The 20,803-nt window shown below is 57.4% G+C and overlaps 1 protein-coding gene across 3 annotated transcripts in view; it reads left to right on the top strand.

Annotated features, from left to right (window-relative positions):
* PLEKHN1 (pleckstrin homology domain containing N1) overlaps positions 1–20,335 on the top strand; it is a 34,778-nt gene extending 14,443 nt beyond the window's left edge. The window contains exons 6-16 of one of the 3 annotated variants that reach the window (XM_068158307.1): positions 2,181–2,305; positions 3,670–3,819; positions 4,194–4,274; positions 8,309–8,378; positions 9,607–9,761; positions 11,537–11,731; positions 13,688–13,912; positions 15,686–15,838; positions 17,169–17,357; positions 17,557–17,605; positions 17,967–20,335. In XM_068158307.1, the coding sequence (XP_068014408.1) occupies positions 2,181–2,305; positions 3,670–3,819; positions 4,194–4,274; positions 8,309–8,378; positions 9,607–9,761; positions 11,537–11,731; positions 13,688–13,912; positions 15,686–15,838; positions 17,169–17,357; positions 17,557–17,605; positions 17,967–18,160 (1,586 nt within the window). In that variant the 3' untranslated portion in view covers positions 18,161–20,335. The remainder of the gene's footprint in view (positions 1–2,180; positions 2,306–3,669; positions 3,820–4,193; positions 4,275–8,308; positions 8,379–9,606; positions 9,762–11,536; positions 11,732–13,687; positions 13,913–15,685; positions 15,839–17,168; positions 17,358–17,556; positions 17,606–17,966) is intronic. The other 2 variants (XM_068158308.1, XM_068158309.1) reach the window with 2 other exon arrangements.
* The last annotated feature ends 468 nt before the right edge of the window (positions 20,336–20,803 follow it).

Below are 20,803 nucleotides of genomic sequence, written 5' to 3'. Positions count from 1 at the left end.
AGGTAAAAGCAAGGCAGCTGGAGAGGGAGTTTTTTACAGTGATAGGAGGAGAAGGGAATGGATTCATGGAATTATAGAATCAGTGAGGTTGGAAAAGACCTCAGAGATCATCGAGGCCAACCTTGTGATTGTGACAGGTTAGGCTGTCATCAACACCACTACATGGACTGGAGTTGGAAGAGTTTGGGAAGGAGGTTGACTTGCTGGAAGGTGTCCAGAGAAGGGCAAGAAAGCTGGGGAGGGGTCTGGAGCACAGCCCTGGGAGGAGAGGCTGAGGGAGCTGGGGTTGCTTAGCCTGGAGAAGAGGAGGCTCAGGGGAGACCTTCTTGCTCTCTCCAACTCCCTGTAGGGAGGTTGTAGCCAGGTGGGGGTTGGGCTCTTCTCCCAGGCAAGAATCAGCAGAACAAGAGGCCAGAGTCTCAAGCTGTGCCAGGGGAGGTTTAGGCTGGAGGTTAGGAGAAAGTTCTTCCCAGAGAGAGTTGTTGGCCATTGGAATGTGCTGCCCAGGGAGGTGGTGGAGTCCCCATCCCTGGAGGTGTTCAAGAGGGGATTGGATGTGGCACTTGGAGCCATGGTTTAGCTGTCAGGAGGTTTTGGTGACAGGTTGGACTTAATGATCTCTGAGGTCTCAGAGTTGGTGAGGGGCTTGGAACACAGCCCTGTGAGGAGAGGCTGAGGGAGCTGGGGTTGCTCAGCCTGGAGAAGAGGAGGCTCAGGGGAGACCTTCTTGCTCTCTACAACTACCTGCAGGGAGGTTGTAGACAGGCAGAGGTTGGTCTCTTCTCCCAGGCAAGCAGCACCAGAACAAGAGGACACAGTCTCAGGCTGTGCCAGGGGAGGTTTAGGCTGGAGGTGAGGAGGAAGTTTTACACAGAGAGAGTGATTGCTCATTGGGATGGGCTGCCCAAGGAGGTGGTGGAGTCACCATCCCTGGAGGTGTTCAGGAGGAGACTTGATGGGGTGCTTGGTGCCATGGGTTAGTTGATTGTGTGGTGTTGGATGATAGGTTGGATGCGATGATCTTGAAGGTCTCTTCCAACCTGGTCTGGTCTGGCCTATTCTATTCTATTCTATTCAGGCTGGAGGTGAGGATGAAATTGTTTAGAGTGCTGGCAGGGTTGGTCTCCCTTTCCTCACAGAGCCCCAGCATGGTGAGGCTTGTTAGGGACCTCTGGAGCTCACCCACTCCAACCCCCCTGCCAAAGCAGGGCACCCACAGCAGCTGGCCCAGCAGCACAGTGGCCAGGAGGGGTTTGACAGCCTTCAGATAAGGAGACCCCAAGATCTCTTGCAAGAGCCTGGTGATGTCCTTATGCCAGTGCCTCGCTGCACAACACTTTGCCTGAGGCCAGGGCTCTGCTGGAATGGTAGGGGCTGGAAGGGAGCTCTGGAGATCATCTGGTGCAGCCCTGAAGGGATTGGACTCAAGGATGAAATTGTGAAGGGATTTAATACAACATCTGCCCATCTAACCCCAACAAGTGCCTCCAAATAACCTGCAGGGATCATCAGCCTGGATATCAGGAAGAAATTCCTGCCAGTGAGGGAGGGGAGGCACTGGCAGAGGCTGCCCAGGGAGAGGCTGTGGATGTCCCTTCCCTGGAGGTGCTCAAGGCCAGGCTGGGTGAGACCTTGAGCAGCCTGGGCTGGTGGGAGCTGTCCCTGCCCATGGCAGGGGGGTTGGAACTGGGTGAGCTTTAAGGTGCCTTCCATTCTGTTGATTTCAAGCTTGGCTTTTGTGCTTTGGTTTCTGTTCCTGGCCAGATTTGGGGCTGAAATATGACTCGTGGTCAGAGCTGGACTTGTCTGCATGAGCAGGCTGTGAGAAGGAGCAGTCCCTGCTGAGTTGCTCCCTGGTGTGTGGCAGTGTTCTCAAGGCAGTGGCAGGAAGGACTGGAGGTAGTGGAGTCACCATCCCTGGAGGTGCTCAAGAGCTGTGTGGCCATGGCACTTCAGGATGTGGTTTAAGGGCCATGGTGGTGTTGAGCTGGTGGCTGGACTCAGTGATCTTAGAGGTCTTCTCCCACAGAAACAAAGCTATGATGCCAACAGAGCACTGCTCCCACAGGCAACCCATGGTGGGGTGCTCTGAGCACAGCAGCTCTGGCCAGCTAATTCCTTGCTGGTGCTGCAACCTGTGCCCTTATCTGCTCAGCCCATCTCCTGTCTTGCATTCCTAGGTCCTCTGCTGAATCCCCTTATCATCTTCTGCCCTACTGAGTCAGACCTGAAGCAGTGGCTTTATCACCTGGAGAAGCAGATCCAGCTGAATGGAGGGAGCCTTGGCTTGCCCTTCCTCTCCCAGGTTAGTGTCTCAGGCTGGTGTCACACTGTGGGCTCAGAGATGAAGGGCTGGAGTCTTAAGACCAGGCTGGAGGAGGCTTTGAGCAACCTGCTCTAATGAGAGGTGTCCCTGCCCACGGGGGCAGAGGATCTGTGAGGTCCCTTCCAACTCAAACCATTCTGTGGCATGCAAGCTGGGGAGGATGCTGCACTGCTCCTGCTGTGTCAGTGGGAGGGATGATTTCTCTCTCAGCCCTTTTCACCACACTTCTTAGAGGTGCTCACCCAACACCTTCCCCTTCCAGAATCATCCCTGAGCACCCCACAGAGCTCTGGGTGCCTCCTCCAGACAGGAGAGGTTGAGCAGAAGGCTGGGGATGGAAAGGGAGAAGGGCTCCAGGTCCCTTCCTAAATGTTTCTTGCCACTCCTTCTGCTCTTTCCAGATGCTGGAAGGAAATGTGAAGTTAACTCCTGGCTTAATCCCCTTTTCCCAGGCCCAGCTGCTTGAGTGCTTCACTACCTCAGCCAGGGAGCTGCCCCTCTGGCATGGTGCACAGGGGGGTCTGGTGCCACTCACAGCGCTGCCAGCAGCTGCTGGGGCTGTGCACAGCCTGTAATTCAACCCTTCACAGACAGACACTTGACATGTTCTGGCCTGGGAACACTTCAGCCTGTGGAGGAACCATGTGTTTGTCTTCAGATGGTCTTAGCTCTGCAGTGAGCTTGGGCTTTCAGCCTGAGTGCCAGCCCCAGAGGTGCTCTGTGCCGTTGAGACCTGGCAGCAGCTCGCTGCGTTTCTGCCGCCTGCGTGCTCCCAGCTTCGGATGCTGGAGGCTGCTCCCTGTGCTGCCTCCTGCAAGGGAAGGCAGCAGAAAGGAAAGCTTTGGGAGAGGGCATGGCAGGGTGTGGGGGCTGAAAGGGAGACCTGTGACCCAGAGGTGCCACCACCACAGGCTCTGAAGGGTCAGAGGTTTGGGGCTGGTTCAGAGAGGTTCTTCCCCCAGCTGGCTGCTTGTGCAATTACCCAGGGTTTACAAAACATTTGGAGGAGGGGGAGGAGGCTGGGAACGGAGCCTAGCAGCCAGGAGCAGTTTGAAGAGCTCTGTCTTCTCTTCCAGTCTCTGTGGGGTGTTGCTACTTCCCTCCCTGTCCCCATCTCCCTGCTTGCAAAACAGGAGGGCCCCTTTGGACGGCAGGGAGGAGATGATGCTGGTACCAAGCAGGACGATTCAGCCCCAGCTGGGCAAGTGGCTCCTGTGCAGATTGGTTTACTCCTTCCTGCCTCTGCCACGCTTGAAAAGTGTCCAGAGATGGGGCCCTGCACTAGGTCAGCTCTCAGGGGAGGACCTGTCTGCCCTGCTTCTCAGTTCTGCTCCTGTCCCTAGAAGGAGTGGAAGCAGAGCTCGGTGGGGAAGGAGGAGCTGCGGTGGTCTGTGCAGAACATGCCTGTCCAGGAGTGGAGAGGGACCCAGAGGGAGTCCCTAGGTGATGTCCTCTGTGTTTCCAAAGTGAAGCTTCAGCATCTGCCTTTCCAGGTAGGACACACCTCTGGGGAGCAACCTCCTGGCAGCCTGGCTCAGGGAAGGGGATGGATGGGGAGTGAGTGGTGCAGACTCCTGCCCACCCGCTGCCACTGCTCCACAGAGGCTCCACGAAGGATCACTTTACCCCATCCCAGGAAAGGTGGGGAAAGGTTTGCTGCTGCTCCTCTGGCCCACCGCTGGTGCTTGGGGACAGCACTGGCAGGACAGGGCTGGCAGCTGGGGCAGACAGGAATCTCCAGTGGAGCCTTGGTGATGGGAAGCAGCAGCAAACAGCCTGGGGCTGCTGTCAGAGAGACACAAAAAGAAGGGAGAGACACAGAAAAGGGCTCTGCAGACCTGAAGCCTCTTGCTCTTTCCTCTGCAAGGAGCAGCATGACAGACTGCTGGTGCTGTACCCATCCACGCTGGTGATAGTCTCTGAGGAGCACAACGGCCTCTGCTTTAAGGTAAGAGACTTGGGGCTGCTCAGCCTGGGTGGGAGAAGGCTCCAGGGAGACCTTCTGGTGGCCTTCCTGTGCTTCAAGGGGAGGGTCAGAAAGCTGGGGACAGAGCAGAGCCTGCTGTGACAGGACAAGGGGTGATGGTTTGAACCAGAAGAGGGAGATTGAGGCTGGAGAGGAGGAAGAGTGTGGTCTTTAACGTGATGAGGGTGATGAGACCCTGGCCCAGAGAGGGGGTAGAAGCCCCATCCCTGGGGCCAGGTCAGGTTGGTTGTGGCTCTGAGCAGCCTGCTCTTGCTGGGGATGTCCCTGCTGAGTGCAGGGGGCTGGACTGGGTGAGCTCTCGAGCTCTCTTCCCACCCAAAGCAGTCTGTGATTCTGAGCTCCTGGAGCAGCTTCCTGCCCTCTCTCTCCCATCCCCAGCAGCTATTGCAGCACTCCTTTGGCTCACTGCTCCCCTCCACCTGGATTCCCTTGTGCTCCTCGTGTTGCCAAGGGCTTTCCCTCCTCACTGCTGCCTTGCCAGCTGGCAGGTCAGCAGGCAGAGGCATGGTGCAAGCTATCTTCCCATGAGAAACACCTTGCCCTCCTACAAAAGCCTGGGGGAAAGGAGCTGGCTGCCAAGGAATCTGAGTCTCTGGGAGGAGGGAGGCTGGCATGTTGCTGGGTGGTTATGCTGGCACAGAGCCTGGCTGGCTTGCTTGAGACAGGAGCTGGAACAGCCCCAGAGGGTGCCCCTGTGAGGGCTTTGCTTCCCAGGCTCTGTGGGACCACTTGCAGGCAGGCAGCACATCTGGTGCTGGTGGCAGCAGGGAGAGGCTGCTGCTGGGGCACTGGGGAGAGGGCAGTGAGCACCAACTGGAACCCAGGAGGTTACATCTGAACATCAGGAAAAACTTCTTTGCTGGGAGGCTGCTGGAGCCCTGGAGCAGGCTGCCCAGAGAGGTTGTGGAGTCTCCTTCCCTGGAGAGCTTCCAACCCCCCCTGGCCATTGTGCTGCTGGGCAAGCTGCTGTGGGTGCCCTGCCTGAGCAGGGGGGTTGGACTGGGTGGTTCCCAGAGGTCCCTTCCAACCTCTACCACTCTGTAATTCTATGATGGAGGCCTGAGTGCCTCAGGGGATGTGAGATGAGCTTCTCCAAGCCCACTGGTGGGTGGGAGCCTCAGCATGGGTGGGCAGGGGCACATTCACATTGCCTGCAGCCTGACTGTGACTGCCAGCATCCACCTTAGACATCACTGCTCTGGTTACTGAGCAGCCCTGTGCCTTCTGCCCCTCTGTTTCCCCATGCTAGCACAAATGTGCCAGAAAGAGCAGTGACCTGTCTGTGAACCTGCACATGCAGCACCACCAGCACATGGCAGAGCAGTGCTGAGCTGCTCCTGCTCTTGAGCAGCATCCTTCTTAGTCACTGAGAGAGGAGCCAGGGACGAGGAAGCCCCACAGAGACCAAAGGGCTTGTGAAAGTCAGTGTGAATTAAGGCTGCATCTCAAATGCTGGGTTCAGTTTGGGGGCTTCCACTCCAAGGACATTGAGGGGCTGGAGTGGGTCCAGAGAAGGGGCAATGAGGGTGGGGAAGGGCCTGGAGAACAGAGCTGGTGAGGAGCAGCTGAGGGAATTGGGGTTGTGCAGCCTGGAGAAGAGGAGGCTGAGGAGAGACCTTCTGGCTCCCTGCAAATCCCTGAGAGGAGGTTGGAGGGAGGTGGGGGTTGGCCTCTTCTCCTTAGTATCAGCTGGTAGAATGAGAGGAAGTAGACTCAAGCTGCACCAGGGCAGGTTTGGGGTGGAGATTAGCAACAATTTCTCAGCTGCAGGAGTGGTCAGGGCTTGGCACAGGCTGCCCAGGGCGGCGGTGGAGACCCCATCCCTGGAGGTGTCCATAAAACCAGTGGGCATGGCACTTCAAGAGATGGTTTAATGGCTGTGGTGGGGTAGAAGGGTGGACTGGATGATCTTTAGAGGGCTTTAGCAACCTTAATGATGCTGTGTGAACCCAGTGGGGTTCTGCTTCACACCGTTTCACCACGGCCACAGCGGGCCCTGAGCCACGCCAGGGCTCCCCCGCGGGAAGACCTTCCCTGGATCATCTCCCTGGTCAGACAGCTGCTGCAGGAAGGGATGTGAGGAGAGATGTGCCAGGCAGGGCTCTCCCCCGTGCCCAGTGCAAGAGTGGAAGGTGGCTGCCAGCAGCTGGTGGCTGCCGTGACGCACCTCAGCCAGAGGCGGCTTTCGGGAAGGTGGTGCTGGCGGTTCCTGGGAAAGGGGACCCTGGGTTGGGCTCTGAGATGAAGTCAGCTCTGTTGAAACCTCCAAGCAGATTTCTCTGCCCTGTCCCTGCAACGTTCCCTTCCCACGGTGGCTGAGCCCCGCTGGCCGGCGCGCTGGGGCTGCAGGCAGGGCGCCTGCAGGGGCTGCAGGCAGGAGGTGATTCACCAGCCTGTGACACCGCTCTGGGAACCTGCTTTTCCACAGGCATGTCGGGGCACAGGAGCCTTCTCCCAGGGCTTCTGCAAATTAACTTCCCTTCCCTGCCAGCAGAAGCTGAGCCCTACAATTTGTGGCTGAAGGAAGAGCCTGGCCCTCTTCTTCTGCAGCTTCAGACAAACCACAGCGGCGGCGGCTGCCAAGTTTGTGTGCGGGGCAGGGAAGGGGAAGGCAGGGGAGCAGCCTGCTGGGATGGGGCTCACCCAAAGCAGCTCACCACTGGTGGGAAAAGGCCCTGGGTGAGGTGCAAATCGGTGCAGGAGAAGCTGCTGTCAGGGGCTCAGGCTGGAGAGGCTCTGCTGCAGCCAGCTTGCTGCTGGCCTTCCCCAGGTGGGACTCACAGAAGGGTTTGGCTTGGAAGGGACCTTGGACAAGTCCCTGGCAGTGAGCTGGGTGTTGCTCTCTTCTCCCTGGTATCAAGTGATAGGAACAGAATAGAATAGAATTAACCAATTGGTCTTTAAGGTGATAGGATAGGATAGGATAGGATAGGATAGGATAGGATAGGATAGGATAGGATAGGATAACATAGGATAGACCAGACCAGGTTGGAAGAGACCTTTGAGATCATCAAGTCCAACCTCTCACCCAACACCATCTCATCAACTAAACCATGGCACTAAGTGCCTCATCCAGGCTCCTCTTAAACACCTCCAGGGATGGGGACTCCACCACCTCCCTGGGCAGCACATTCCCATGGCCAGTCTCTCTTTCTGGGAAGAGCTTCTTCCTAACATCCAGCCACAAGGAAATGGTCTGATGTTGCACCAGGAAAGGCTTAGGTTGAACATGAGGAAAAACTTCTTCCCCAGAAGGGTTGCCAAGGCCTGGCCCAGGCAGCCCAGGGCAGTGGTGGAGTCCCCATCCCTGGAGGGGTTTCAGACCCATGGAGATGTGGTGCTGAGGACCATGGTTTGGTGGTGGGGTAACAGTTGGACTTGAAGAGCACAAGCCCTATGAGGAGAGGCTGAGGGAGCTGGGGTTGCTTAGCCTGGAGAAGAGGAGGCTCAGGGGAGACCTTCTTGCTCTCTCCAACTACCTGAAGGGAGGTTGTAGCCTGGTGGGGGTTGGTCTCTTCTCCCAGGCAAGCAGCAGCAGAACAAGAGGACACAGTCTCAAGCTGTGCCAGGGGAGGTTTAGGCTGGAGGTGAGGAAGAAGTTCTTCATAGAAGGAGAGATTGGCCGCTGGGATGTGCTGCCCAGGGAGGTGGTGGAGTCCCCATCCCTGGAGGTGTTTAGGAAGAGCCTGGATGGGGAGCTTGGAGCCATGGTTGAGTTGATCAGATGGTGTTGGGTGATAGGTTGGACTTGATTATCTCAAAGGTCTCTTCCAACCTGGTCTGGTCTATCCCATCCTATCCCATCCTATCCCATCCTATCCCATCCTATCCCATCCTATCCCATCCTATCCCATCCTATCCCATCCTATCCCATCCTATCCCCTTAAAGACCAAACCCATTCCCTGATTCCATCCTATGATTCATGAAAGCCTCTCTGGAAGCAGAGTTCTTTGCCCAGCTGCGTGGTCCTCATCCTGCTTCTCTCCCCCAACAGGGTGAGCTGCCACTCAATGCCATCCAAGTGCTCTTTGAAGAGAATGAGAAAACCTCCTTTTTAATAGAAGGTGAGAGTCTGGGGTGCCAAGGGCTGTGCTGGAAGCAGCCAGGGGGGGCTCTGATGGCTGCTTCCAAGGTCAGCAGCCAAGCTCTCAGAGCTGAGCTGCTCGGAGCTGTGGGCTGGGCTGTAGGGCCAGGCTGTGCTGGTAGGGAGAGGTTGGGAGCCAGCAGAAAGGACTTCACCAGAGCTGTGCTGTTCCACTTCATTCAGTTTTGGGCTGTGGTTGTCCCTGTCCTACCTTCAGCACTGAAGGCAGAGCATTCCCACTGCCCCTGCACCTCTGTTAGAGCCTCCAGTTCCTGGGAGGGGTGGAGCAAGGAGATTGGGATGCTCAAGAAGCACAGGGTCTTGCTGGAGAGGATGCAGCAAAGGGCTGCAAAGGTGTTGAGGGGGCTGGAACATCCACTTCATTCAGTTATGGGCTGTGGTTGTCCCTGTCCTACCTTCAGCACTGAAGGCAGAGCATTCCCACTGCCCCTGCACCTCTGTTAGAGCCTCCGGATCCTGGGAGGGGTGGAGCAAGGAGATTGGGATGCCCAAGAAGCACAGGGATTTGCTGGAGAGGATGCTGCAAAGGGCTGCAAAGGTGTTGAGGGGGCTGGAACATCCACTTCATTCAGTTATGGGCTGTGGTTGTCCCTGTCCTACCTTCAGCACTGAAGGCAGAGCATTCCCACTGCCCCTGCACCTCTGTTAGAGCCTCCAGATCCTGGGAGGGGTGGAGCAAGGAGATTGGGATGCCCAAGAAGCACAGGGATTTGCTGGAGAGGATGCTGCAAAGGTGTTGAGGGGGGTGGAACATCTCTCTTTTGAGGAAAGAGTGAGGGAATTGGGGAGTTCTGGTCTGGGGAAAAAAAGGCTGAGAGGGATCTCATCAGTGCTGATCAGCGCTTCAGGATGGCTGCCAGGAGGATGGGGCCAGGCTTTTGGCAGTGGTGCCCAGGGGCAGGACAAGGGCTAGCAGGCACAAACCTGAACATAGGAAGTTCCTTCTAACCCTGAGGAAGGAATTCTGCCTTGAGAGTGGTGGAACCCTGGAGCAGGCTGCCCGGAGAGGCGGCGGAGTCTCCATCTCCGGAGGCATTCAGAGCCCACCTGGCCGTGTCCCTGGGTGACCTGCCCTGGCAGGGGGGTTGGATTGGACTGGATGATCTGCAGGGGTGCCTCCCAAGCCCTGTGTGGCTCTGCAGGCTGTGTGCCAAAGCCAGGCAGAGCAGTGGGTGCTGTTCTTGCAGGCAGGCTGATCAACTCCATCCGGGTGATCTGCCGCAGCTACGAGGACTACCAGGAGTGGCTCTACTGCCTCAAGACAGCTCAGTTTCGAAACACAGACTCCTCCCTCTCCGGCTCAGAGAGCTTCTCAGCATCAAAGCCACCACACCCCAGCCAGGTAAGAGATGTCAGCTTGCCTGGGCATTGATCAATGTCTCCCAGGGCTCCCATCTCTGTCTAGGTGTGAGTGGGGACACAGCAGCGATGCCTCAAGTCTTGTCAGGAAGTTCATAGCTTCATGGTTTGGCTTGGAAGGGACCTTCAAGATCATCCAGGTCCAACTCCCCTGCCATGGGCAGGGACACCTCCCACTAAATCAGGTTGCTCAAGGCCTCCTCCAGCCTGGCCCTGAACACCTCCAGGGAAGGGACATCCACAGCCTCTCCCTGGGCAACCTGTCCCAGTGCCTCCCCTCCCTCACTGGCAGGAATTTCTTCCTGATATCCAGGCTGATGATCCCTGCAGGTTATTTGGAGGCACTTGCTGGGGTTAGATGGGCAGATGTTGTATTAAATCCCTTCACAATTTCATCCTTGAGTCCAATCCCTTCAGGGCTGCACCAGATGATCTCCAGAGCTCCCTTCCAGCCCCTACCATTCCAGCAGAGCCCTGGCCTCAGGCAATGTGTTGTGCAGCGAGGCACTGGCACAAGGACATCACCAGGCTCTTGCAAGAGATCTTGGGGTCTCCTTATCTGAAGGCTGTCAAACCCCTCCTGGCCATTGTGCTGCTGGGCCAGCTGCTGTGGGTGCCCTGCTTTGGCAGGGGGGTTGGAGTGGGTGAGCTCCAGAGGTCCCTAACAAGCCTCACCATGCTGGGGCTCTGTGAGGAAAGGGAGACCAACCCTGCCAGCACTGCAGCTGGGATGGGGTCAGGCTACCTGAGCTCCCTTCCCCATGCTGCAAGCCCTCCTTGCTCACCCCTGGCACCTCTGCAAGGCAGAGCCAGCTCTAGAGGGCAGCACACCCCTCTGCAGAGGGCACAGCTGCCCGGGCAGCTCCTTGCCAGGAGGGCACAGACCCAGAGCTGGCCCCAAGGGCTGGGCTTGCCTGGTTGTGCTCCATAAGGGGGAGGGCTGTCCTGCAGCCGTGCAGAGGGCTGTTGAGATTCAGCAAGGCCATGTTCTAGGTCCTGCACTTGGGTCACAGGGGACCTCATGAATGATTTAAACCTGGGCAAGAGTGGTTGGAAAGCTGGCTGGTGGAAAGGGACCTGGTTGGCAGACAGCTAAATATGAGCCAGCATGTGCCCAGGTGGTCAAGAAGGCAAAGAACACCCTGGCTTGGATCACAATAGTGTGGCCAGCAGGACCAGGGCAGGGACTGTCCCCCTGTGCTCAGCACTGGTGATACCAGACCTGAAATACTGTGTTCAGCTTTGGGCCCCTCACTCCAAGAAGGACATAGAGGGGCTGGAGCAGGTCCAGAGAAGGACAATGAAGCTTGTGAAAGGTCTGGAGAACAGGGCTGGTGAGGAGCAGCTGAGGGAGCTGGGGGGTTGTGCAGCCTGGAGAGGAGGCTGAGGAGAGACCACCTTGATTTCTACAGCTCCTTGAAGGGAGGTTGGAGCCAGGTGGGGCTTGGTCTCTTCTCCTAAGGAACAAGTGATAGGAAAGAAGCTCAAGTTGCCCCAGGGCAGGTTGAGGCTGGACAGGAGGAACCATTTCTCCCCCAAACAGGTCTGTCAAGGCCTGCCCCAGGCTGCCCAGGGCCGTGGTGGAGCCTCCATCCCTCGAGGGGTTTCAGAGCCCTGGAGATGTGGTGCTGAGGGCTGTGGTTTGGTGGTGACCTGGCAGTGCTGGGTTCATGGTCAGACTCCATGACCTCACAGGTCTCTTGCAGGCAAGGCAGCTCTCTGCTCCTCTCCTGCAGCCTTTTCCTCTCCCCGTTGCAGTTTGCTGGCAGCGGGAGAGGGTCGCTCAGCTCCGACGGCCGCACGAACTCCTGGGCATCGGCAGGGAGGGTGCCAGCCTTCACCCACCTCTCCCACAACAGTGGCTCCTTCCCTGATGGGCAGTCCCTCCTGATGATGGCTGAGAGCAGGCAGCTTGAAGACCCTCTCTCCCCTGGCTATTCCCAGCCTCTCCATGTAAGTGAACCCCCCCCCCCAAAAGCCTGGGACCCCTGTGGGGACAGAGAGTGGCTGTGAGCAGAGCAGGTCCAGTCTAGGACCCCTGTGTGGGGACAGAGAGTGGCTGTGAGCAGAGCAGGTCCAGCCTGGGATGCGTGTGGGGACAGAGCATGGCTGTGAGCAGAGCAGGTCCAGCCTGGGATGTGTGTGGGGACAGAGAGTGGCTGTGAGCAGAGCAGCTCCAGCCTGGGATGTGTGTGGGGACAGAGAGTGGCTGTGAGCAGAGCAGCTCCAGGTGCCCAGCTGGGTGGTTGGTGTTTGCTGTGGGCTGCAGCAAATCCATGCCTGGAGCCTGTGTTTGTCCTGGCTCAGCTTTGTGGTAGCTGATCAGGGGGAAGCCTGCTGAGGAGTCCCTTCCCAGCACTCCAGCCTGCAGGAGGGTTGGTGGGGCAGACTGCAGAAGGGCTAAGGGGACTCCTCAAAGATGAGGAAAGCCCATGGGTGGGTGGAGGGGGTGGCCAGCAGGCCTTTGCTCTGCCCCTATGCAGCACCTGTGTGCCCAGGGCTGTGGGCACATGCAGCACCTGGGCATTGCCATGGGGCCATGCCAGGGCACAGAAGCAAGCAGTTGCTTGGGTTGGAAAAGCCCTCTGAGATCACCCAGTCCAACCATCAACCCAACACCACCCTGGCCATGAAACCATGTCCTGAAGTGCCATGTCCAGCTGATTTTTGACCACCTCCAGGGGTGGTGACTCCACCACCTCCCTGGGCAGCCTGTGGCAGTGAAGAAATTGCTCCTCATGTCCAACCTAAAGAGGCTGCCCAGGGAGGTGGTTGGGGCTCCATCCCTGGAGATAGTCAAGGTGAGGCTCTGGACAACCTGATCTAGTTGGGGATGCCCCTGCTGAGTGCAGGGGTGGGTTGGACTGGATGAGCTTTGGAGGTCCCTTCCAACCCAAACCAGGTCATTCTGTGGTTCTGGGGACTGATTGCTTCCATGGTTCTGTGCTTCCATGGTGTTCTGGGGTCTGATTGCTTCCATGGTTCTGTGCTTGCATGGTTCTGTGCTTCCATGGTGTTCTGGGGACTGATTGCTTCCATGGTTCTGTGCTTCCATGGTGTTCTGGGGACTGATTGCTTCCATGGTTCTGTGCTTCCATGGTGTTCTGGGGACTGATTGCTTCCATGGTTCTGTGCTTCCATGGTGTTCTGGGGACTGATTGCTTCCATGGTTCTGTGCTTCCATGGTGTTCTGGGGACTGATTGCTTCCATGGTTCTGTGCTTCCATGGTGTTCTGGGGACTGATTGCTTCCATGGTTCTGTGCTTCCATGGTGTTCTGGGGACTGATTGCTTCCATGGTTCTGTGCTTGCATGGTTCTGTGCTTCCATGGTGTTCTGGGGTGTGATTGCTTCCATGGATCTGGGGTCTGATTGCTTCCATGGTTCTGTGCTTCCATGGTGTTCTGGGCTCTGATTGCTTCCATGGTTCTGTGCTTCCATGGTGTTCTGGGGTCTGATTGCTTCCATGGTTCTGGGGTCTGATTGCTTCCATGGTTCTGGGGACTGATTGCTTCCATGGTGTTCTGGGGACTGATTGCTTCCATGGTTCTGTGCTTGCATGGTTCTGGGACTTGATTGCTTCCATGGTTCTGTGCTTCCATGGTTCTGGGGACTGATTGCTTCCATGGTGTTCTGGGGACTGATTGCTTCCATGGTGTTCTGGGGACTGATTGCTTCCATGGTGTTCTGGGGACTGATTGCTTCCATGGTTCTGTGCTTCCATGGTGTTCTGGGGACTGATTGCTTCCATGGTGTTCTGGGGACTGATTGCTTCCATGGTGTTCTGGGGACTGATTGCTTCCATGGTTCTGTGCTTGCATGGTTCTGGGACTTGATTGCTTCCATGGTTCTGGGGACTGATTCTTCCATAGTTCTGGGGACTGATTCTTCCATGGTTCTGTGCTTCCAGAGCCTGGCACAAGCCAGCTGGCCGAGCGCAGGGCTGCCCGCACAGGACCTGAGGAGGGGAGGCAGTGCCAGGAAGTCCAAGCCTTGTGCCCAGCAGCTGCCCAGCCAGGACTCAGAGAGGAGCATCTGCAGCCTCATTCCTGAGAGCCCCAGCGCCGAGCTGCTGTCCCCAGTGTACTCCCAGCCTCACCCCCCAGCTCCCCACACCCACCTGGACCTCGGCAGCGTAAGGGCTTGGGGCACGGTGGGGCTGCTCCTCTGCCTGGGAGGGGTTGAGCAGCAGGGAACTGGTGCATGGTTCACATCTCCCTCACGTTTTATCTCTGCTTGCTGTCCTCTCCTCACAGGTGCCCTAGGGTGGGTGTGAATCACAGAATGGTTTGGGCTGGAAGGGGTCTTAAAGATCGTCCAGTGCCAAGGCTTTGCCATGGGCAGGGACCCCTCCTGCTAGCCCAGGGTGCTGCAGGCATTGTCCAGCCTGGTCTTCATAGTATCATAGTATCAGTCAGGGTTGGAAGGGACCACAAGGATCAGCCAGTTCCAACCCCCCTGCCATGGGCAGGGACACCCCACACTAGATCAGGCTGCCCAGAGCCTCATCCAGCCTGGGCTTAAACACCTCTAGGGCTGGGGCCTCAACCACCTCCCTGGACAACCCATTCCAGGGCTTCACCACTCTCATGGGGAAGAACTTCCTCCTCCCCTCCAGCCTGAATCTCCCCACTTCCAGCTTCATTCCATTCCCCCTAGTCCTATCACTGCCTGAGATCCTGAGCAGTCCCTCCCCAGCCTTCCTGTAGCCCCCTTCAGATCCTGGAAGGCCACAATGAGGTCACCTCAGAGCCTTCTCTTCTCCAGACTGAACAGCCCCAACTCCTTCAGTCTGTCCTTACAGCAGAGCAGCTCCAGCCCTCTGCTCATCCTCCTGGCCCTGCTCTGGACACCTTCCAGCACCTCCAGATCCCTCTTGCCATAGGGGCTCCAGAGCTGGAGGCAGGACTCCAGGTGGGGTCTCCCCAGAGCTGAGCAGAGGGGGAGGATCACCTCCCTTGCCCTGCTGGCCACACTTCTCCTGCTGCAGCCCAGGCTCTGGTTGGCTTTCTGGGCTGCAAGTGCAGACTGAGAGCTCCTGGTGAGCTTCTCCTCCCCCAGCAAGTTTTAAACACTTCCAGGGCTGAGACATCCACAGCTTCCCTGGGCAACCCCTTCCAGTGTCTCACAGTAAAGAACTTCCTAATCTCCCATCTGAATCTGCTCTGAAACCCTTTGTCATTTGAAAATCAGATTGACAGGATGGGTTGGGAGGGACCTCAAAGCCCCTCTAATTCCAACCCCCTTTCCATGAGCTGGGGGCATCTGCACCTAGAGCAGGTTTCTCCAGTTGCTGCAGGTTGCTCCAGGTCATACACCACGACCTGGAATGTTTCCAGGGAGGGGACAGCCATGACTGACCTCTCTGGGCAGCCTGTTGCAGTGTCTCACCAGCCTCACAGCAAAGAATTTCTTCCTCACAGCCCATGGAAATCTCCCTCCTTTCAGTCTGAACCTCTTACTCCTTGTCCTGTCACTACAGCCCCTGATAAAGAGTCCTTCCCCATCTCTCCTGTAGGTAAAATGGCCCTTGGGGGGCAGGGGGGTGTGTGTGTGAGGTGAAACACAGCAAGTGGAGCAACATCTCTTGGAGCTCTCAGATGCTGGCCACAGAGACCTGAGGCAGCAGAGCTCTCCAGGTAGGAGAGTGATTGCTTCACAGGGCACAGCCTCATCCTCTGGGCTTTCCAGCATGTGGCCAGCAGTGGTTTCATGTGGGAAGATGTTTCCCCCTCCATCGATGAGTCTGCCTCTGGCTGACACCCAGGGAAGTGCCCTTGTTAGCACAGCCTGGAGCCAGCTCCGCCAGCCCTCAGGGCTGAGCAGCGGCGGGGACTTGGCGCTGCAGGGAGACTCCCTGCTCCCAGCCCTCCACGTGTCACATCCCTCTCTCCCTTCTGCCTTGCAGCTGAACAGATGGAGCCTGGTGGGAAGTCAGCCCTCCACAGCCTCCAGCTCCCTGGAGAAGCCCCCCATGACTTGCTCCCCCTTGTATGCAGACCCCTACACTCCCAGCTCTCCCAGCGCTCGCAGCCTGGCAGGCTCCAGCTTCCTGGAGGAGGTAACCCTCTGCCTTTGCTGCTGGTTATGGCCCTGACTCAGCACACAAGCTGCTGCCTCCACAAAGCATGCCTTGGGCCATTTCTTTTCCTGCTGTCTGCTGGAGTGGGATGTGGAGATGCCTGGTGGGGTGGGGTGGGGTAGGGCCTTGCATAGTTTGTTTCAAGCCAGGACAGAGGCAGAGGGGAACAGGTTTCCCCTGCCTTATCACTGCATGTCAGCAACACAACAGTCCCAGGAAGAGCCAGAAACCACAAACACAAAGGCAGAGGCTGAGATGGGATCCAGAAACCAGAGATGAGTCAGACACAGAGACCACTTTATCCGGCCCCAAAACTCCCAGCTGTGATAACTGAGTGTCTGCTAAAGGCTCCACGTCCAGCTTTGCTCATCCCTGAGCCTCTGGCTGGCATTTCCCACCCTGCTGAAGTCCTCCCTTCCCTCAGGGGGTTCTTCCTGACTGCTCTGTCTCCCAGGAGGTTTCATCCTACTACCTTCACACCAGGCCAGCTTCCACTACCTCTGTGGGTCCCTCCAAGGGTCCCATAGCCATTTTCTCCTTCCCATCTGTGCCACCAGGATTGGCTCAGGGTGGGATCTGAAGGGTCCCACAGCCATTCTTCCCATCTGTGCCACCAGGATTGGCTCAGGGTGGGATCTGAAGGGTCCCACAGCCATTCTTCCCATCTCTGCCACCAGGATTGGCACAGGGTGGGATCTGAAAGGCCCCACAGCCATTCTTCCCTTCCCATCTGTGCCACCAGGATTGGCTCAGGGTGGGATCTGAAGGGTCCCACAGCCATTCTTCCCATCTATGCCACCAGGATTGGCACAGGGTGGGATCTGAAGGGTCCCACAGCCATTCTTCCCATCTCTGCCACCAGGATTGGCTCAGGGTGGGATCTGAAGGGCCCCACAGCCATTCTTCCCATCTCTGCCACCAGGATTGGCTCAGGGTGGGATCTGAAGGGCCCCACAGCCATTCTTCCCTTCCCATCTCTGCCACCAGGATTGGCTCAGGGTGGGATCTGAAGGGCCCCACAGCCATTCTTCCCATCTGTGCCACCAGGATTGGCTCAGGGTGGGATCTGAAGGGTCCCACAGCCATTCTTCCCATCTCTGCCACCAGGATTGGCTCAGGGTGGGATCTGAAAGGCCCCACAGCCATTCTTCCCTTCCCATCTCTGCCACCAGGATTGGCTCAGGGTGGACTTTGCAAGGCAAGGCAGAACCCCTTGGTTTGTGTCTGTTCATAGCAGGTGGGGAGCTGCCAGCTGTTGTTCTCCAGCTTCCCACTGCATGTCCCCAACCCGGAGCCTGTTTTGGTTCAGTTCCTGCAGAGCCATGGCCAGATGGGCTCAGCACAGACCAACGGAGGCTCAGCACCCCCCCACCTCTCTCTGCAGAGGAGGAGCTGCCAGCCCCTGCCCAGCAGCCACTGCAGAGAGCTCCCTGCAGCTCCAGCTTACAGCTCCTGCAGGCTCCAGCTGCGGCATCCTGCTGATGCTTACCTGGAAGAGGTGAGGTTGCAAATGCAGCCCTGCTGCCCCACACTGCAGGCTCCCAGCTTGCCTTTCCCCAGGCTGCAAGAGTCACTGCCCTTCTGCCCAGGGCTGGGGAGCTGGGCTGGGGGAGCCCCCAGGGGACTGATTCCTGGTGTGTGGTGTCTCAGGCCTGCAGTGCTAAGCCTTCCTCACCAACACATCTCTTTCTTTTCAGGTCTCTTCTCTGCAAGAGGAACATCTGGGCCCTTCACTGCACCCAGCAGGTGAGACTCTTGGGTGCTGCAGCCCACCCTGCCTTGTCTGTCTCCACAAACACGACTCAGATCCAGGCTGAGAGGGAGCCTGGGGACCTGTGCACGTCCTGCCCTCCTCCTGCTTCCCTCTGGTGGGCCTGAGGCTGTCACCCTGCCTGGTGGAGGCTGTTGTCTTGCCTTCCACTCCCTGCCCCCCAGGCACTGCTGGGGGATTGTGGTTAGTTGGTTGGCTTTGCACAGTTCTGCTCCTTGGCTGCCCCTGGGCTGGGAATTTTTGCTGCCCTGGGTGTCTCCTCTCTGCTGGCAAAGGAGAGGGTGGCCACTGGGGTGGTCCTGAGGTCTCTGAGCTCTTTGCTTTGCTTTTCTGCAGATGGGGATGTTGACACTTATGACCTGCCTGAGGCTGGCTGCTCTCACCTCGACTCCACAGCCTACCATGACTATGCAGAGCTGCAGAGCTTCCAGAGCGACCTCAGCTATGACAACCTGTGGGAAGCTGAGGAGAAGGAGCCAGGCACCCTGCACAGCTCCCCAGCATCCAGCCAGCAGTTTTACCAGGCCTGAGGGAAGGTCTCCACAGGACAGCCCCTGGGCTCTCTTCTCACTGGGCTTCCCTCCAGGCTGCACAAAGCCAAGGGAAGAGCTCTGCTCCACAGCAGGCTGCTTCCTGTGTCCTGGCAGGTCCAGAGTTCCACCTCCTCCCCTACATCTCAGGAGCAAGGCACAAAAGCACCAACCTCTGCAGACCCAGGGTGTGTGCCATGCCAAGGGGGTGTGCTCTGTGTCTGTCCCAGCTCAGGGAGCCCTGGCATTGCCCTCCCTCCCCTCCTGCAAACAAGAGGAAGAACAAAAAGCTGCTCAGGCTCCCTCAGCTAAAAGGGACCAAGGGTTCAGGCACAGCAGGCACTCAAAGGCCAGGGAAAAGGGCTGGTTGGTGGCTGGCTTGGTTGGATCACTTTTCTTTTACCAGAGCCTACAGGCTGGTCACTTTGAGGCTCCCTGAGAAGAGCTGTTAAGCCCAGACCTTCCACCCTTCAGCTCTGAAGCCTGCAAAGACACTTCAGAAACGAGAGAGGGTCGGCAGCAATAGCTGTGCTCGTAGCATTGCCCTCCTGCCAGATCAGACTTAGCTGACACGAGGTGGAGAAACCCCTTCCCTCCCCCAGATCTGGTCAGAATGGGATGTTCTTTATGCAAAAGCCTCCTTGCCTGCCAGTGCTGCCTCCAAAACCATGGGGGCCTGAGCCTGCCACCCTGGCAGGTGGATTCAGGAGCCGTGGTGCCAGGTGGCTTGTGTTTACCAAGGCCTTCCCTGGAAAGGATGCTCTAGAGCCCCCTCGTGGGGCTGTGTCCTTTCCTCCCCCCCTCTACTCTGCACACTGCTGGGCTGGCACAGGCTGCCCAGGCAGGCTGTGGATGCCCCCTCCTTGAATGTGCTCAAGCTCAGGTCGGATGAGGGCTTGAGCACCCTGGGCTGGTGGCAGCTGGCTTTGGAACTGGCTGATCTTTAAGGTCCCTTCCTACCCAAACCGTTCTGCGACTCTCTGGGCAGGGAGAGAAGGAAGAAAACCTCACTGCAGGCCAAACTCACACACAGCCACAGCACCCCAGGGAGCAAAGCAATGCTGGTGTGGGCTGCAGCCTTCTCTTCTCCCTCCCAGAGCAGCAAGACCCAGGACACAAACAACAGGGGACAGAGTCTCAGTGCTATCATTTCCCAGCCAGATCCTTTAGCACATAGAAAGCCAGCAGCAAACCCAAATACCTTCTTGTTTTACCTGGGGCTCCAAGTTCTTAACCTTTGCTCCCTGGGGAGGCTGCAAACCAAACACATCCCTCCCCCCCCCACCCCCCTCTGGTTTTGGTGGTGCAAACAGGACAAGGCTGGGGGTGGCTTTTGGTACTTGAATCCCTTTGGACTACCTGTTCTTGCTTGTTTATTTCTTCTTCTTCTTCTCCTTGGCTTTCAGAAGGCCCCAACTGAGTTTACATGCAAGGGTTGAGTGGGTTTTAGCTGTATTTAATGTGCACATGTGGCTGACCTGAAGGTCTATTTAATGCTCCCAGCTGTGAGTGATGTCCTGTGCTGCAGCATTGGGCACCTGGGGGTGGGGGGTGGTGTGTGTCTGTGTTGGTTTGCCTCTTCTTGCTCTTTATTGGTTTGGTTCAGGTTTACTTTCAGCTGGGGGAGGCTTGGCTGCCATGAAGCCCTTCCCCCACCCCCTCCCCCCAAAAAAGAAAAGGAGATGTATTTATTCAGAACAAAAGGGCACCAGGGAACACCAGAAGCACACAAGGTGCAGGGAGGGAGCCACGCTCCTGAGCTGCTGTGGCTTTGAAGGTGGTCACCATGATCATCAAGTGGGGCTGCAGCAGTGCTGCCTGCAGTGCATGCCAAGGGCAGAGCTCCTCCCTGGTGCTGGGAAAGTTCTCTGGTGCATCCCTGTGTGAGTGGACAATTGCAATACAGATTCTTCTGGAAGAGTTCTCCTCTCTCTTTCTTTGCCACCCCCTGGTTGAATGGAGGCAGAGTGCTGCTGGCTGCCCTGCCTCCCTTCAGGGCTGTTAAAGGGCAGAAGGGCTCTGCAGAGGGACCTGGACAGGCTGGACAGATGGGCAGAGGCCAACAGGATGGCATTCAACACATCCAAGTGCTGGGTGCTGCACTTTGGCCACCACAACCCTCAGGCAGTGCTACAGGCTGGGGGCAGAGTGGCTGAGAGCTTCCAAACAGAAAGGGACCTGGGGGTGCTGACTGACAGCTGCCTGAACATGAGCCAGCAGTGTGCCCAGGTGGCCAAGAAGGCCAAGGGCATCCTGGCCTGCAGCAGGAAGAGTGTGGCCAGCAGGAGCAGGGAAGTCATTGTGCCCTGTGCTCAGCACTGCTTAGGCCACACCTGGAGTCCTGTGTCCAGTTCTGGGCTCCTCAGTTTAAGAAGGACATTGAGAGACTTGAAGGTGTCCAGAGAAGGGCAACAAGGCTGGGGAGGGGTCTGGAGCACAGCCCTGGGAGGAGAGGCTGAGGGAGCTGGGGTTGCTTAGCCTGGAGAAGAGGAGGCTCAGGGGAGACCTTCTTGCTCTCTGCAACTCCCTGCAGGGAGGTTGTAGCCAGGTGGGGGTTGGTCTCTTCTCCCAGGCAAGCAGCACCAGAACAAGAGGACACAGTCTCAAGCTGTGCCAGGGGAGGTTCAGGCTGGAGGTGAGGAG

Source organism: Melanerpes formicivorus, unplaced genomic scaffold (assembly GCF_026170545.1).
Source record: "Melanerpes formicivorus ecotype bairdi unplaced genomic scaffold, bMelFor1.0.p_v2 SCAF_39, whole genome shotgun sequence".
NCBI lineage: Eukaryota > Metazoa > Chordata > Aves > Piciformes > Picidae > Melanerpes > Melanerpes formicivorus.
Note: the sequence above shows the minus strand (reverse complement) of the source record. Positions and strands in the feature narration are given on the sequence as shown.